The sequence below is a fragment of the Porites lutea genome, chromosome 3, assembly GCF_958299795.1.
Source record: "Porites lutea chromosome 3, jaPorLute2.1, whole genome shotgun sequence".
Classification (NCBI taxonomy): Eukaryota; Metazoa; Cnidaria; class Anthozoa; order Scleractinia; family Poritidae; genus Porites; species Porites lutea.
The window spans coordinates 21,692,306-21,710,689 of record NC_133203.1 but is presented as its reverse complement, the minus strand read 5'-3'; the positions used below and the strand labels follow the sequence as shown (position 1 = coordinate 21,710,689).

At 39.1% G+C, this 18,384-nt stretch overlaps 1 protein-coding gene across 1 annotated transcript; it reads left to right on the top strand.

Annotated features, from left to right (window-relative positions):
- The first annotated feature begins 2,949 nt into the window (after window positions 1–2,949).
- LOC140931927 (uncharacterized) lies at window positions 2,950–13,002 on the top strand. Its single transcript, XM_073381617.1, has 4 exons — window positions 2,950–3,142; window positions 3,477–5,819; window positions 6,185–6,247; window positions 12,791–13,002. The coding sequence occupies exons 1-4, from the start codon at window positions 2,950–2,952 to the stop codon at window positions 13,000–13,002; spliced, it is 2,811 nt and encodes a 936-aa protein (XP_073237718.1).
- The last annotated feature ends 5,382 nt before the right edge of the window (window positions 13,003–18,384 follow it).

Below are 18,384 nucleotides of genomic sequence, written 5' to 3'. Positions count from 1 at the left end.
ATCTCATATTTTAAGTCTGTGGAAATACAGGCTGCATCGGGCTGCTGCGCATAACATGAGGGCCCTGCTGATTGGTTGGAGTCAGTAACACACCTCTGCTGTTTCTAAACTAATGTATGGGTATTTCCCTGCTATAGGTGATGCAGTCGAGCTATCCCCTGCAAGTGGTTCTGCTAAAGAATTGAGAAATAGCTCTGCAGGCGAGTGTGTGTTCAGGCTTGGGGGTAGTGAGTAGCTGTGTGCTTCCACTGGGGGTGATCCCCCAAACACTGTGGCTTTATACAAACATGGTCATACTTGCAAGCAGTGCCATACCTGCAGCCTTGTCGTCATTGGAAGTCATAGCACACCTGCTTGCCTGTGGTCGGGTTGATAGTTGAAGTTGATCTACCTGGAGGACGGTTTGCTTGTTTGGTTGAGCCAGGCTGGTTGGTGTCAGGCTTGTGGAGGGATTGCTGGTAGATAAGCTGCCTCTCTGTACCCCATTTACAACCAGTGGCGAATTGCATTCGTCGATAAAGGTCATCATAGTGGACGACACGGGCTATCAGGTAAGTCTTGGCCAGCTCTGAGACTTTGGTGCTATATGATATGTAATTCATAATGTCTGACATAGTTGACAAGGCACCTTCTTTGGCAAGTGTGTGCATGATCCTGAATTTTTCTGCTGACCATTGTGGAAAGGTGATGTTGTTGAGCGGGGGCTTTTTCTCATGGCTAGTCTTAAATATGATTTGAGCGCCACCAGAAGCGCCACGCACAGTCTCCCGGTCCTCTTCCAGAACAACTGGGAGGGAACTGACAAAATCTGGAATTAGCAGGGGACGCTTACCTCTGGGGGTGGTGCTGGGTTCCAGTAGTTTTTGCGCTGGATCCGCCAATTCGTCAGAAAGACCAAGATGAATTGGGTCCCCTAGTGACTCTTCTAAGGCTTTAAGCTCCTCCTGAACCGCTGTGTCAGATTGCAACGCAGTTAGAGTGGGTACAGTCGCTCCTTGGGTCGTACACTGGCCTTGATTTTGTGTGTTGACGTTCGCTGGGTTTGGGGCGGCCATCTTGGATTGACTTTTGTGTGCCATCGCGGACTTAACCCGAGCAAGCTCAATTTTGGCTCGTGTCAGTTCAAGTTCTCATTCTGAAGTTTGCTGATACTGGCGCCAGACTGCTTTTCTTCTGCAGGTGTAAAGGTCGGGGTTTGAAGTTTGTTGGCACTTGCAGACTGTTTACCTGCTTCGGGTGTTAAGCTTTCAAGCAGAGACTCTACTTGGTTCAATTCATCTCTAATCGCACGTGTCTGAATGCTCTCTGTCGGATCTAATTCTAACTGGAAATCCTGCAAATACTGGGGAGGTTTCTTCTCTCTCAACTCCTTCTAAGCTCCATAATTCAGAGAGGAGAAAGCCAGCTAAATGAAGCACATGTTAAGAGTTCTAGGAGCATTCTGACAGTTCTAAAGCGCAGACTCTGGTAAACTAGTATCCAGGCTTCCCTCCTCCCTAGAGTTAAATGTAAATAAAATGAATATTATTACTACGAAAAGACTACTGTATCGGAGAGAGACAGCAGGAAATAGCTAAGTTTAGAGTATCATAAATTGAACTGCTATTATTTTCTCAAGCGCTAAGTTACCTGGCCATGGCGATAAAACTATTTTGACTTTGTCACGAGTATATGTGGTCAAACAGTTCGCTAGAATAATGTTCTACATAAAATCCATGCCGAGGTAAAACCAGAATTTACTAGTCTCTCCTTTCTATTTGAAACCAGAAAACAAAGGAAATTTTATAGTTATAGTTATTGGGACAGTTTGAGGTTTTTTAACTTACACTGCAAGTTAGATAGTTGTTTTATAGTTGTACACATAAACAAACGACTTTTGGCACCCTTTCCCTCTTACAAACTTCACTGGGGCTCTTATGATAGCATTAATCTGTATAAGTAAAACAGCTTGCATCGTAATTAGATTAGTCGAAAGACAGCGAAAGACAACAAAGGAACAAGACATTTTTTTCAACTACTTTACTTTATCATTTTTTTCTATACTCTTTTTACCCACGACATTTACCCACACCCACACTTACGACCCACGACCTCTACCCACTTCCCACGACTCACGACATTTAGCTACACTCTCATTGAAATGTGCGCTCATTGAAATGTTCTGAATGGCTCGGGCTACTAGAGTGCAGCTGGTTTTATTTTCCCAGTGAATACACTACTGCTTTTCCCATTCTTTGATTTTGTTTAAATATCACTGTTAAGTTTAAAACTTCAGTTTAACCGACTGCGCTCCTTAACTTGGATATTGAGTATGAAAATGTAGACCTTTGGGACCTGTGGGGGGGGGGGGGGGACCAACGCACCCCGTGCACCCCCCTGGTTACGGGCCTGTGGTCGTTTTCCAAATTTTCCATATTCAACTGCCTAAGAATTGCTGTGAGTCCCTGGATCAGTTACTTTCTTATCCTTGCAAGTTGTCCGCCATGTTTTCTCCTTTTCAGAATTAATGTTTTGGTGGGGACGATAATTGTCATAATTATTTTAGCAAATGGTGGCCAGGCCTTCACGGTTCGTTTGCAAAACAGAACACTGAGTGTCATGCAGAATACAACATTATCACTTCATAATTCAACATCTGAATATCATCATTGAATATTAGAATGTCACAATGCCACGTTTGTTGTAAATGTGATGGGTGTAAGTATCAGTTAGATTATGATATCGAAAACGATCATGAAGGAAGGCAGACGTGCGATTCTGAGCTCGCGAGTTATTGGACTTGTACTTATTTTGTGTCTTGTTCATACCTTGAGGAAAGATAAACAAAATTATTCTTTTACCAGCGAGTACTTTGGTCTATGTTTCCCGCATTCCTCGTCGGTTAAAGAGGTAAACTGGGATACGAGACACTGTACAAAATGGCGGACACACGTGCATGTCACTATCAGTATGAGAGTGAAACGAGCAAGCGCTACTACAGCCTACTACGCCAACTCAACCTCTACCTTTAGACCTGTTATACAACTGCTACATGATGTGGAACTTAACCCTGGACCTGCAAACTGCTCTAGTGGAGACAAGTCAGAAAAGTCAAATGGCAATGTTAAAATCGCACATCTTAATGTTCGCTCGCTCAAATGCCGTGAGCATTTCGTTCTTGTAAAGAACGCGGTACTGGAAAATAAGTTATATATTTACCGTATCCGAAACATGGCTCAACAGTTCAGTTACGGATTTGGAGATAGAAATCCCTGGCTATGTTATCTACCGAATCGACCGACAGGCGAGGGTTGGCGGTGGAGTATGTGCTTATGTCTCACGAAATTACAGGACGGAGTACTTGAGTGACATTTCTCTTATCACGGCCTCTGGCTTCCATCAACTGTGGCTAAAAATCCACGTCAGAAACATGAAGTCCTTCCTTGTCTGTACAACCTATAGACCACCGGACACTTCTTTATCTTGTTTCGATTCAGATCTTACAGAGAACTTTATTTATGCCTCGTCGTTTAATGTTCCAATTTATCTATTAGGTGATTTGAACTGCAGACTTGAGAATAGCGACGATCCTGGAGCTAAAGCCCTTGTTAACTTTTGCCGTTCCTATAACTTGTCAATATTGATCAACACACCAACACGAGTTACAGAGACTTCGAAATCGATTTTAGATGTTATCTTTGCATCGGATACAAGACAAGTCCAAACGGCTACAGTTATGGAAAGCTCGATCAGCGACCATGAGCTAATTTATGTCACCTTAAGATTGAAGAAGGCGCGCTCCAAACCCATTTATATTACTACCAGAAGTTTTAAACACTACTGTCCTATTGATTTCAACAACGACGTATCATTGGCACCGTGGTCCATAGTCGATGTTTTCGACGATGTCGAGGATAAAATTTATGCATTTGATTCGCTGTTTACTGAGATACTCGACCGTCATGCTCCAGTTAAAACCTTTAAAGCACGCTGTAAGCCAAACCCATGCGTAACCGACAACATCCGCGGATTGATGAAGACCAGGGATGATTGGCGTAAAAAAGCAAAGAAAACAAATGACCCGCTATCCTGGACTGCCTACAGATATTTCAGACAGGAAGTAAAGAGGGAAATTAGAATTGCTGAACGAGAATTTGTTGCTGAACAAATCCAAAGGAACCCAAATAACACCAATAATATCTGGAAAGCAATCCGCCAGTGTGTCCCCAATAAATCTACATCTCAGCGAACATTTAGTAAGAGCGTCAAATCTGTTGCAGACGAATTTAACCAGTTCTTCGTATCTGTTGGTCAGAGCACTGTTGACAAAATTACGTCCCTGGCTAATGAATGCAACTTAACACTTAATCAGAATTATTTCGTGCCGAGACAATACGCTTCCTCTGACCAGTTCACACTTAGTACCGTTGATTATAAACAAGTAGAGCGTATAATAGCAGCGATGCCTTCAAACAAGGCCCCCGGGATAGATAAAATTCCGATCCGTGTCATCAAAGACTGTCTTAATCCAATTGTTCACCCAATAACGTCTATCGTTAATGCATCCTTTCAAAACTGTGTTTTTCCATCAAAATGGAAAACAGCCGAGGTTACACCCATCCTAAAGGAGGGCGACCATGAACAGGCAAACAACAATAGACCCATCTCACTTCTACCAGTTTTATCGAAGGTTTGCGAAAGGGTAGTACATAATCAACTCACCTCGTATCTGCAATCAAATGACACCCTATCAAAGAGTCAAAGCGGTAACAAGAGATGGCACTCTTGTGAAACATCTGTCATTGAAACAACAGACACAATTCTTAACGCCATCGATAAAAAGAAGTTAACGGCAGTTGTACTATTAGATATGAGCAAAGCCTTTGATAGTGTCAATCATGACACGTTAATTTTAAAATTGCAAGATGTCGGAATTTCCAGTGACACTCTCCAATGGTTTCGTAGTTACCTAAGCAACAGGTCACAAGTAGTACGAATCTATTCAACGCTATCTGAGCCTTTGTCTGTGACCAGTGGCGTTCCTCAAGGAAGCATCTTGGGCCCACTTCTTTTTAGCATATATACGAACGATCTTCCATTGATCCCACAGAAATGCAGCACCCAGAGTTATGTAGATGATACGAAACTCATTACTTCCTTCGAGCTTAAAGCCAACCTGGATGCAATTGCTGATTTGGAAGACGACCTGTTTAAAATAGGGGAATGGTGTTCCAACAATCAATTGTTACTAAACCCTGGCAAAACCAAGTTGATGATATTTGGCAGCAGGCAGATGCGTGCAAAATTCCAATTTCGTTACCTTTCCTTTATGGGTAAGGACATTGTCCCTACAGACACCGCCAAAGACCTTGGTGTGACTTTGGATTCTAATTTAACTTACGATGAACATATAATTAAAACCGCTTCCTCGTGCATGTCCCGCCTTGGCCAGATAAACCGTGTCAAGCATGTCTTCGACAAACGTACACTTTTGATGATTATTAATTCCTTAGTTTTTAGCAGGTTATTTTATTGCTCCAATGTTTGGTCAAATACCTCAAAATGTAATGTCAACAAGTTACAGGCAGTGCAGAACTTCGCATGCCGCATTGTTAGCGGCACGCGTAAACTTGACCATGTTACACCAATTCGCAAGGAGCTAAATTGGCTTTCAGTTCCCAGTCAGCTTTATTACCGGAACGCTACAATGGCTTTTAAATGTATGACCGGTCAAGCCCCTGAATACCTTACATCAAAATTCATAAAGCGAGCAGAGGTTAGCCGACGTAGCACCAGAAATTCACAGCTTTTACAAATTCCCTTTTTTAGAACAGCTGCCGGTCAGAGAACATTTTTCTATAGAACTGTGAACTTATGGAACTCCCTAGACAATTCCTTTAAACTGTGTAACTCGATTGATGTTTTTAAAACTCGTTTACGTACTAAATTACTTAAAGAATTGTAATTTTATATATATTTTAAAACATTTCTTAATTGTAAATAGGATCATGTATTGTCTTTGAAAAGCCCCTTGGGAAAGTCAATAAAGTATGTATTAAGTATTGGAATTACATGTCAAAATGGTATGTTCAAACATAAAGAGTTAAAAGTCAAAACTGACGTCTTATCGCTTTTTTGGGAGTTGATTTGCTATGTAAGTCAGTGTCGTGTTGAAATTGTGTTGCAAAACGTACTTCATTCATAGTTGCGCGTGATTCCCTTGCAGATCACGTTCCTAATGTTTTGATCGGAGGGAGAAATCCTGTCGGTAAGTGAAGGAAACATTTATTCAGTCTGATTTATTGAAATGAAATTGTTCCATTCATATATGTCTGTGTTGATTAGACGACGTATAAACGCAAAATTCGGCAGTTATTAAGAAAATCTAAACCTTTCTTCAGTGTTAACACATCACACAACACACCACTCCCCTTCCGTTTTACACACGAGGTCATTAAAAGTTCAGTTAAGAATGTTTGGACTTTCCGTTTGCCCCTTTTACTATGCCCATTAGGAGGCTGTCTTGTTGTGGGGTTGAAGTTTGGTACACTCCTTGCTGCAAAATAGTTAAACACCCTTTGGTGCCCTGTCTGTGGCGTCGTAGCAGGTTCATGTGCAAAACAAGGTGCAGGTACATTTGAAGATGGTTTGCTAACTTGTAGAATAGCATCGGTGGTATCACTAGTACATCCTGAATTGAGAAAAATGTATACAAATGTGACAATCCGGTTAAAATGTAAAAGCAACAGAAAAAAAAGTGTACACATGTACATGAAGCAACCAACCAGAAAGTAGGAATATAATATTTTGGACCCTTATGTGATTTACATAAACAAACGACTACATGTCCTATTTCTGTATGACAGGCCAGGATACTTCAGTGAAACTTTTAAAAAATGTTTAAAAAACGAGTAGTAGTTTTTTGATATACCAAAATTAACAGGTCAGTGGATGAAACGTCTGAAATTTTTTTCCAGTGGCAGAGAACTAGTAGAAATAAACAGCTTGCATCTCTCAATCCACTGGCTTACCTACCAATTTACATTTGGGTACTGGTGTCATTCAAATGATGACTTACTTTGTAAACTGATGGCTTCTTATATTGTTGAAAAAGTTTCTAAATAGAGTGGCAAAAGACCAGGTATCATAAAAGAAAGATATTGAATTGATCATTTGTTGTACTAAGAATCCTGAATAATTACTACCCATATTAGTATCATTTATACAAATGTCACTGTGATCTTTACAGAAATATGATGGAGATAATTTATAATCATTTTCATTAAAAATTCAGCGATTATTGCATGTTTACATTTGTTTATTACATTAAACCCTGCCTTTCCATGAGACTGATTTCAAATGATTAAAATTCCCCTCCTGACTTTTCAGAATTAACGTAGAATACAAGGTATAAAGGTTCATCCACGTAATTGCCTGCGTTTAAGTGATAGGCTGACATGCTTATGAATTATTAGCAAGTTCTTGAATAATTTATTGTATTGGTGGGACAGAGCCCATACTCATAGAATATGGTCAACTTCTTTTCATTTGGTTGACCGAGCGTACGTACGTACGCGTCTACAGATTGTAAGGGTAGGGTAGGGGAGACTATCAAAAGGGAGGGAGGGGTGTTACGCCGCAAAATTTAACAACTTTGGACGCGAAATGTAACAGCTTTTTACGCAAAATGTAACATGCAAAATGTTACAGCCTTGAAATAACTGAGAGACTTGGACATGAGCCTAGTAGATAAAGTGTGAATGGTCTGGTGATTACAAAAACAGTTTATGTATAAAGTTTTCTTATAATGTCAAATAAACTTACGAAAGGTGGTAAAACAGGTGATAACGTTACAAGTCATGTATAACCTTGGAATTGCTTTTAACTCTACAGCCTATCATGACCCAACTCCAAAGGATCCAGTTTATACCCTTCTGTCTCACACCAAAGTTTCCAAGAAAATTTATGAATGTCTAATAAACGAAAAAGCTTCTATACCATCAAGGAGTCAGGGAAAGTGGTTGGAAGAGAGAGACATACATTGTAATCTTAGTATAATAGTAAACTGGGAAAATACGTACTGCCTTTCATCTCTCTGTACAAGAGAGTCAAAGCTTAGAGCGTTCCAATTTAAATTCCTTCACAGAAAAATAGCCACAAATGACTTCCTGTGCAAAATAGGTATCAAACAAACAGATTCCTGCTCCTTTTGCGAGGAACAAAAAGAAACCCTCGTTCGTCTATTCTGGACTTGCAAATACACTCAGAACTTATGGAAGAGCATGTTCGAGTGGATGTCTCAAAATTTCAAAGATTTAGAAAACGTCTCTCCCTCCTTGTCTCTCTGTTTCGGTCTTATTGACGATGTAAAAGACCTTCTCTTTCATCACCTACTGCTTATAGCTAGACATTACATATACACCTGCAGACTTGGGAACAAGCTTTTTAAGCTGCAGGTGTATATACAGGTACTTATGAACTCGATAGAAATTGAAAAGCATATTGCATTCCACAATAACGACTCAAACGTCTTTGTACGGAAATGGTCTTGCTTTAAAAATAACCTCTCACAAAATCTGTTGCACTAACAATATATACGAAGCGTAAAATGTGGAATCCCTTAACTTGAAACCAAATATGTTGTATGACCTTTTGTGTGATTTTATTTTACTATATGTATATACTTTTGCTTGATTTATTTGTTTATTTTAGTCTCGTACCTTTCTGTTTTTGTGACAATATTTGATTTTTTTGTTTAGTCAAACAAATTAGTTCCATACTCGAAACATGTCCACGTTTTTCAATTGCTTTGTAAAATGTAGAATCCCTTGACTGGAAATCAAATATCTTGTGTGACTTTTTTGTGATTTTATTTTACTATATGTACTACTACAATGTATGTCAATACTTGTTGTGGAAATAATAATAATAATAATTAAAAAAAAAAAAAGATTTCAGGCAATGATCTGACCGAGTATCTGTTAGATATAACCTTACAGAACTTTAAAAAGCCTTTAGACATTTTCTCACTACAAATAGAAAGAAAACGTTCCAAACTATATTTAGTTAGAGCTTTGAGGGATTTTCTTGCCTCGAGTTCATCTTTCAGAAGAAGCAAACATGCTTGAAGACTCAGGATTTTTAGAGACACTTTAATACTTGTCTTTGTGAAAGAAAATTTTTGTCTCTGTATATGTTTCACCAAATTATATTTCTTTTATTGATTGTTAGTAGTTTCTCTTGTAATTTTAATCGCTGTGCCATTTGTTATCAGTCGTTCAGTGAACATCGCTTGCACGAGTACTCAAAATGCTGCATGTATCAAATGCTTTTAAAGATTACACATATCTATAGAAGCATTGAATAAAAAATAAACATAATAAATTCTTTATTATGTAGGAGCGTAACCCTATTAATGTTCATTCAAACACTCACACTGCAAAAGAGAGAACCGGCTGGCCGTATAGGTGACTTTCGAAATTTTTTTAACGGCTTAGCTAGAAGCCCACGCATGCTTTGATCTCCCTGAATATTGAATGAGTGTAGCTTGTATTGCAAAATTGTGAAATACTGCATTCTGTCCATTGTCTGTATGATAAAAACAGTGCCTCATAGTACTGTTTTATAAAACATCACATCTGATAAGTGATGAAAAGGTTGGTTTACACGCACCCAGATTTGTTGGCAAGATTTTGTAAACTTGCGGAATGCAAAAAATTCGGCCTGATTTTTTTTCCAGGCCTAATTAATCTACAGTGATCAAGAGCCATTGTGGCTCTTAAATGTAATCGAAGATGATTGCTGTTGTGGGGTTGTACATGTGAGGCTATCTTGGGCTATCTTACGCTGTTTGCAAATTATTTTTCTCTAAAATCACTTAGCCTTTTCCTCAAAAGTCACATGAATGTGCTCTAACGTTAACTGAAATGTGAAATACAAGTTTATTGTTTGATTTAAATTATAAATTTAATGGGAACTTCGCTTTTAGCCCTGGCTAAAGCTATATATTACATCTATTACCTGCTTTCCGCTGGCATTGATATCCAACCCCTGGAGAGACAGGGCATTAGAGGAATTTGTCCAAATGTCAAATCAATCCCCATGAAGAATGGCAATTGGATAAAAACCCTACCCCATAGGAATGGAATTCATGACCGGGGAATGTTTTGCCGTCAACATTCGATAGTCACTTTCCCGCTAAGTGCCCTAACCTAACCCTTTCATTGGTGTCATAGAGCTTTCTGCTTCTGTGAAAGACGTATTGGATCAAATAGTCCCTTTGTTAACATACTGCCACGCATTTAAAGGGACAATCTCCTGGCCAGGATTTTGCTTTAAGCTTGATTTATTATCTTGAAATAGGAAGAACAAATCGCCAAAAGTGATGAAAGCAAAGAAATATTAACTTAAGAGATAAGAAAACAGCTAAAAGAGTGAAAATTCCACAAGAATAGCAGAATTTTTTTGATTTTGACTGCCTGTAACGAAATCAGTTTTGCAATCCTGCAGTTTATATACAAACTACTGCTTCTGTTTTGTTCTATATGATCTTTTTGTCCAATTTAGTTATATATTTAGTGAAATAAGCTACGCGATGATGTGTGCGGATCAATTCAACGCGGACCATCCACATACAAAACAATCAATTATTGTTTTATTACATTACCGACCTTCATTTGCAAGTGTAAGTAGCTGTTCTGCCTTTATTGCATTGGAATCCAACGTACATGTGCTGCCTTGGAGCTGTCTCATGTGCCTCGCTTGCATTACTCCTTGCGCCCATGCTCTGTTATTAAAGCAGATTCACTACTAAAGGTCAACTATTCATCTGTGAAGTTCAATTTAAAACTTGAATCTCACATGGAATCTTGCCATTACAAATGGGAAACTCGAATAATGAGTGTAAACTAATATTTTAAAATGTAAAACTGGTGTACAATTGGGGAGGTTGGATGTGGTGTACCAAACAGAAATGTTGGAAGGTAGAACTCCAATGTCTCATTGTGAAACGCTAATGTCACATCGTAAGCAACAATGTTGAATTACGAAACTCGAATGTCGGATGGTGAATAATAATGATGACTGTTTATGAAGACTCATTACAGCAATATACAGAATGGCTGAATTACAGAGCTATTTACAAAACATATACTAAAATATAATACAATATATCCAATAAATACTAGAAAATATAATAATAATAATAATAATATTTAATGCTTATATTGCGCTTTTTCTATAAAAATACTCAAAAGCGGATTACAATATTATTAATAAAATTAAAAACCAGTAAAATTACCCGGTAAAATTACAATATTTAAAAATAAATAAATAAATAAATAATCTAACTAAAAGCTTTCTTAAATAGATATGTTTTAACAGAGCGTTTAAAAGAGTCGATTGATGTTTCCTGTCTTATGGGAAGAGGAAGGCTGTTCCATAAAAGGGGGCAGCCATCGATAACGCGCGATCTCCCAAAGTCTTCTTTGTTCTTAGCCGAGGCCTTTCTAACAATATACCATTATTGTTACGGCGTAGTTGGTAACGTGAGTCCGGTAAGACAGAGACAAGATCCTTAAGATAGCTAGGCGCAACACCGTGAAGAATCTTAAATGTAACAAGGAGAATCTTAAAATCTACGCGCAAGCGCACTGGTAGCCAGTGGAGTTCTCTTAGCAAAGGAGTAACATGACAATACTTAGGTACGCAGTAAACCAATCGAGCACTGGCATTCATGACTCTTTGAAGTTTCTTAATTTGATACTCAGGAGCACCGTACAATAAACCATTACAGTAGTCAAGCCTGCTTGTGATGAATGCGTGAACAAGCCTCTCGGTGGACTCGCGAGACAAATACTTCCTAATGTGCCGGATATTGTACAACTAATAAAACGCGCTAGCACAAGTCTTAGACACATGAGTCGACATGTCAAGATGAGAATCGAACCAGGTGCCCAAATTGCGCACTGAAGAGGCAGGCGATACCTCAGCTTGGCCGATCTTGATCTTGTCAACGGACACCTTTGATAACTGTTGTTCCGTGCCAATGATCAAGAACTCAGTTTTATCGTCATTTAGCATTAACTTATCATCTCTCATCCATGGGTGAACGTCACGAATACAGTTCTCAATCGCAATCACAGCATCAGCCTCGCTGGTCTTATCAACGGGATTAAACGATATATATATAGCTGCGTATCGTCCGCATAGGTGTGAACAGATGGCAGATGAGATTTCAAGATGTCAAACAGCGAACTCGCGTAGATGGTTAATAAGAGGGGGCCCAAACAAGAACCTTGTGGGACCCCACAAGTCAGATTAAAGTTATCAGAGAGCGATCCGTTAACTGAGACCTGCTGCGTTCTTCCTGCCAAATAAGATTTAAACCATAATAAAGCCTTATCCCGAAGGCCGAGCTTGGACTGCAGCCTGTGCAGCAGAATACCGTGATCTACGGTATCAAACGCAGCGCTGAGATCTAACATAACAAGCAATGTGACGTGACCTTTGTCCATATTTAGCAGAAGATCGTTTTTAACTTTTAATGACGCTGTCTCAGTGCTGTGATTCTGCTGATATGCGCTTTGGAGGACAGGAAATAAGTTGTTGGCTGTCATATGATCTTGTAATTGGATAGCCACGGACTTGTCCGTAATCTTTGATGTAACCTGCAAGTTGCTCACCGGTCTAAAATTTTTGTTAATAGGTTTGAGTCCTGCTTTCTTAAGCAAGGGGTGAACGAAAGCATTCTTCCAGTCCTCTGCAAAGACGCCAGACTCAAGAGACAAGTTGACAATTTTCCTAATAACAGGGAGCAGTTCATCCAAACAGAAGGACAGAATAGACGATGGTAGGGGATCAAAGGCGCACGACTTTGCACATGAGGCAGCAATTCTCCGTACACTCTCCTCAGACAGTGGAGAAAATTCAGAAAATTCACTACACGTTGAGGCTGATGTGGCAAGCGAAGTTGCGCCACTTGCATCCGCATCCAGCGCAGACCTAATAGCCGTGATTTTGTGAACAAATACTCCCCCATCTCATTTGCTAGCATACGAGCATCCGAATGAGGCGGCAGAGCCCTATCTAAAAAATATAATTGTACAAGCCACCAGGTATACTTATGCGTGACAAACTCTTGCGTGCACTTGGTCCTACAGGTAGGACGCGTGGAGTGGCTAATGCCAGATCTAAGATTATAATTATGCACAACCTCCTCCTGTTTGGGGAGCATAAAATGCAAAGGGTGATTCTCATTCCGGAGTTTATCAATATAAACCTGGCATAGATGGGCGCGTCTGTCACTTAAGGGCATTTAGATTAAATTTTTAAATTAAGGGCATTTAATGCCTCGTTGTAATTCATTAAAGGAAAAATGATGCGCATAGCCCTTTTCTGATTGCTCTCAATCTTATAAGATGGAAAATCTGGTATATTTTGCCAGACAGGGGCAGCATATTCTAGAACAGGACGAACAATGGTTGTATAAAACTAAGCCAGTGAAGCTGGAGGTGCATCACATTGGTTAAGGACCCTTAAAGAGTAAAGCCTTCTGTTTCCCTTTTGCACTATAACTTCTACATGATGATTCCATTTCAGGTCATTACTTACATAAACGCCTAGTAGCTTATATGGCACAGGTGAAGAACAAGGTTAAATGATAAACTTGAACAATGAAAGCAAACCTTGAATTTTGACAAGGATATAACACCATATAGATCTGCCTTCCATTCCAGGCTGCCGCTCCTTTCTAATTCTCCTAGGATGGGATGCCGTGGGTGATTTTTCCGCTGGAATAAATCCGATACCATGACCTTTCTGTAACTTTTTGTTGTGAGTACAAACTTTTCGAATCGCAGCCTGAATTTCATCTTTAACAGATTGCAAGATATAGTCAGGTTTTGCATAATTATGAGTAGTTCCGCATAGACATCCAATCCACCTCCTTCGGTCGTCACATAAAGTGTGGCCTTTGTGAAGACCCCAGCTCCTCTCTTTTTATAATGTCTCGGCCATAACTGATGGAATTTTCAGCTTCTGTGAAACCAGGATACTCATAGGCCTCTTTGACTTTCATATAAGACCACCTATCCCTATCAAATAACAAGGTCGGATTTTTGGTGAGTGATGCTTGCTCTGATTTGCAGTATTGCCTCTTCTAAAATGCCCATGTCGGCCGTTAAGTTTGCAGAGATTCTGTTATGGGGGTTAAATGACTTCTGATTGAGAGCCCTTTTGGCACCCTTCCATATATGACTTGTAATTGTCTTTCATTTAGATGTTTCAGAATCTCTTCTTAAAGTCATTTATTATCCATGGCACAACAGCCACTACATGATGATGTAATTCAAGTTTACTGCGTCCATTTCTTCCATGCTGGTAGACAGCTGTGCGACTTTGTATAAATCATAGCCTTTAAAGAGCCCTCCTGAATCTAAAACGGAAGAGAAATTTGCCATTCGCCAAAACTTGTTACTGCCCATTTGTTCTTATATTTGGATGACGAGGGAATAGCTTTTTTGACTAATTCGCGTTCTTCGTAAACTGATGATGGTGACTCCTACTAGTATTATTGATAGAGATGACATGGAAATATGTATTGGCGAGGATCAAGACCTTCAAAGATGTGAACACAACTCTGTCCACTGTGTAAGAGCAAGCTACATGGAGCATTCATCTGAGTACATGCCAGGCCTTAATGCTGTTCCACCAGCAGAAGGATGTGATGATTTTTCAGAAGAGGATGAGCCAACCATAGAACAGATCACCAATGATGCAATTGTTTATGCAATATTTCAAGCCCTTGATTGTATTGATAAGATGGGTGGCTCACTGAATAACCTTGCACACCTTTTAACAATGGCAAGGGTGCTCTATTGCAAAGGAGCTAGACTTGATCCAGATGATCAAGGTGTTCTTCTGTAATGGCCCAAGGGCTGGAGTGATGCAAAGAAAGTTCTGGATGATGTTGGCTACACTGATGCTAAGGAATACCTTATTTGCTTGAATGAATCTCATCCCGGTCACTGGGACATTTTAGAAAGCTGTCATGCTGAGCACCGTCACTGTGGAGAAAAGGGATCAATTCGGTACTATTATTTGGGTCTGGAAACAAAGGTGAGACTTTGGACATCAGATTGGTCTATGTGCTAGAGAATAACTGCTCATTGGAGGGAAAAAGGGCACTGGTTCAGAAGAGATGAAGGATGGCATATCAGGAAAGAGCTGTGGGATGGTGACCGGTTCTGTGAGATTTCATGGTTTTTTGACCCGGAATCCCATTGGTGTCTGCCAGTAAGGTGTACAAAGGAAGGCTGCAGTAACATCATAAGTGGTGAAACTGTTGAATCCTTGCAAGAACTTGATGATGGTAGAAAAGAGGTTACCTGTGATGAGTGTCACTATTCTTTTACATTCACCCCCAGTTATGCCAGTGGAGACCCAAGAAATCTTGTATTAATGGGTAAAAGTGACACATTTTAGCACATCAGCTGCATGGTCATATAATTACACAGGTTAAGACAATAATAATGATGATAATGATGATAAATTTAATTATTATTAAGCTTACTTTTAAAGAATGAAAACCTGAGATTTTTAAGTGCCTATACACTCTTCGCCGAAATAGGTGTAATGAATAATTTCAAAATTTGTTTCTACTCACTAGGTCACTGGGGTGGTTTCCAGCCATTTGGTTCAGGCAGAAAAAGTACTGGTTAGTTGTTCCCTTGAATACAAAGCATTGATACTGATTTCATGGAAAAATCGTGCAAATTTGTGATGGATGATTTTCAATCTAGGGATCATGCTGCTTTTGGTGGTCTAGTGGTCTGTGCATTAGTAAAAGGTCATCCTAAAACATGTTCAACCTTTATGGTACAGGATCAGTATATACAGATTAATAGAAGCTGGTTCAAGAAGAAATTCGAAGAGGAAATTAGACCAATGATGGACCTGTTTTTTTAAAGTTGCCAGTAAAAGATTTGTTGTTTCTTACTTTAGGTAGAAGGCATAAGTCAATAACCATTCCTCACCTAATATGGCAGAAATTTCTAAATCAGGTACCAGAAAAACGTGAAATTTTAGTTGAAGTGGTTGCATCGAAGATGAAATTCTCTTTGAATGTTGTTTATTTGCCCTAGGCAGCTGGTGAATGGTTTGGAACCATTTTGATGATAAGACTATGTTATGTTTTCAAACAGCATATTGATGGTCTTTCCTTAGCTGAAAGTGCGTATTGATTCATTGTTCTAACAGATTGTTTTTATTGGTGTTTATTTATTATTTATTTTACTTTCAGGTGCTATAGAGGTGGGCATTGCAACAATGTCAAAACTGGATAGATCAAATGCAGCTGAAATCTACACTGTAGGTTTTGTTCCATCTTATTCACTGCCAGACAGGAGACCAAATTCTCTGGATCCATTTCTTTACCCTCTCGTGGCAGATTTGGAAAAGGCCTTTATTGAAGGTGCTTAGAAATACACCCTTCTTCACTTAGTAACATGATGATTATATAGTGAAAGTCAAGGGAGGTTTTGTCAGTTATATTTGAATTGATATTATTTTATACAATATTGCTGTGATGCCCAGAAACCACCGGCCTTATATTACAGGGGCGTTGCCTACATCTTGTATTGTGAATGTTATATCAGCCCCATAAATTGCATTGGTGAATACACAAACATTTTTCTGTGACCTGATGGTATTTTTCTCTTTTAGGTATCAATGTCAACTACAACTGAGAGCTTCACTGTTTTCATCCTGGAATCATAAATATTCGGCTTCTCCTTTTGCTTTGGACTGGGGACCATCCTGCTCAATGTGAAATGTGCAAATCTAAAGGTGCAGGAGGAAAGAAAGGTCGCAGGATATGCAAACTCATAGGTTAGTGGAACTGTTAGGTAAACTTGAAACCAAAGAGCAGCTTAAGAATGCTTTTCATTCTCATTACTTAACTACGGCAAGGCATGTACCCCCACTAATTTCTGCACTTATTTCACCCTTTCATCGGGTGATACAAGGTGACATACGTGTTTTCTGCTGTAACAAAAAAAAAGAAATAGTCAGAAAGGTTGGGCTGCAAAACCAAATTATATAAAGTTATGTTGATATACCATTTGACAGACCTTCTTTGTTACTTAGGTTCATCAGCATCTCTGATACAAAAAGGTTAAAACAACTGAAAACTTGCTAAACATCTACCTCAGAGGGACTAACAATGACTGTCTAAACATGCTAAATATTTAAACTGTCACTGAGATTGTATTTTGATAATAAAATATCATTGATATAATGTATCTTATCTTAACAAATGAAATGTATTATGTGTAGGAAAGTACTTGGAAGCCCAGAAGCATTACTACTACCCAGGTTTCAGGGAACAGTTCCGATCTCCTCCTGAGAAAAGGGACGTTGCTGAGGAATTTCCACTCATGTTTGAAATTGAACGAGAAGAACGAGTGACTGTTAGAGAAAGGAGGTCCAGAGAAAGTGGCTTCTTGGGAGTATCTCTTCTACACCGTCTCCACAGGCTCTACAAATTTGATGTCATAAAGGACCTAGTTTTTGATGTCATGCACCTGGTGCCTCTAAACCTTGTGAAAAGGAGGTTTGAGTATTTTCTCTCTAATTCCTTGCTGGATACAGAGCGACTTCAACCTGCCCTGGAAAAGATACCATGGACGCAAGGTACAATGTTCATTCAAATCCTTGTTTGATGTTGCTGCTCTAACAATATTCCTCTCATTTACCAATCATTTAAATTTACATCAATTTATTCTAGTTTATTCGAAAGAAACAACTGATATACTTTGATAAAAATAAAATATCAATGATATAATTTGCCTGCTTGTAAGTGTACTGCCAATACATGTAAGCTGTGGTCACTTTTTTATATATTGGTTCGCTCTGGCTAACTTTTTCTTCCTGACTACTTCTTTTAGATAGCAACAGTCATGTGTCAGTGTCTTGTTTGCATGGTCACATTTAAACCTCCTTGCTCTTTAAAGTTGTATTTTATGTTTTTTTTTTTGTCAGATGGTCTGACAAAATATCAGTCTTTGGAAACAGCAACAGTTATTATACTGTAACTTTCAGAAGTACACTCATCTGGCCAATCTGACAAAAAAAACTGATACAGAGGTCTTCAAACCATTTTTTATCAATTAGTTACTTGGTGGTATTTTTTCTTCAGAGCACAGGTCAAGTGGGCTCCCACTGGACATATCAGAATGAAATTCTGGAAAGGTAATTATCTCTCAAACCATTCCTGTTTGATTGGGAGTGGGTAATGGAAGACACACCAGACCTTAACCAAGTTTCTGTAGCATAAAGCTATTGAGAGTATTACTACTCCTCCCTGAATGAGATGCTAGTTTCCTTGTACATGTAGGGATACTCAGT

Coding starts and splice junctions, on each gene's coding strand:
- LOC140931927 (XM_073381617.1), top strand. CDS start 2,950: ATGAGAGTGAAACGAGCAAGCGCTACTACAGCCTACTACGCCAACTCA. Junction 3,143..3,476: donor TGTTCGCTCGCTCAAATGCC/GTGAGCATTTCG, acceptor GTTTCGATTCAG/ATCTTACAGAGAACTTTATT. Junction 5,820..6,184: donor CTTTTTTAGAACAGCTGCCG/GTCAGAGAACAT, acceptor CTTCATTCATAG/TTGCGCGTGATTCCCTTGCA.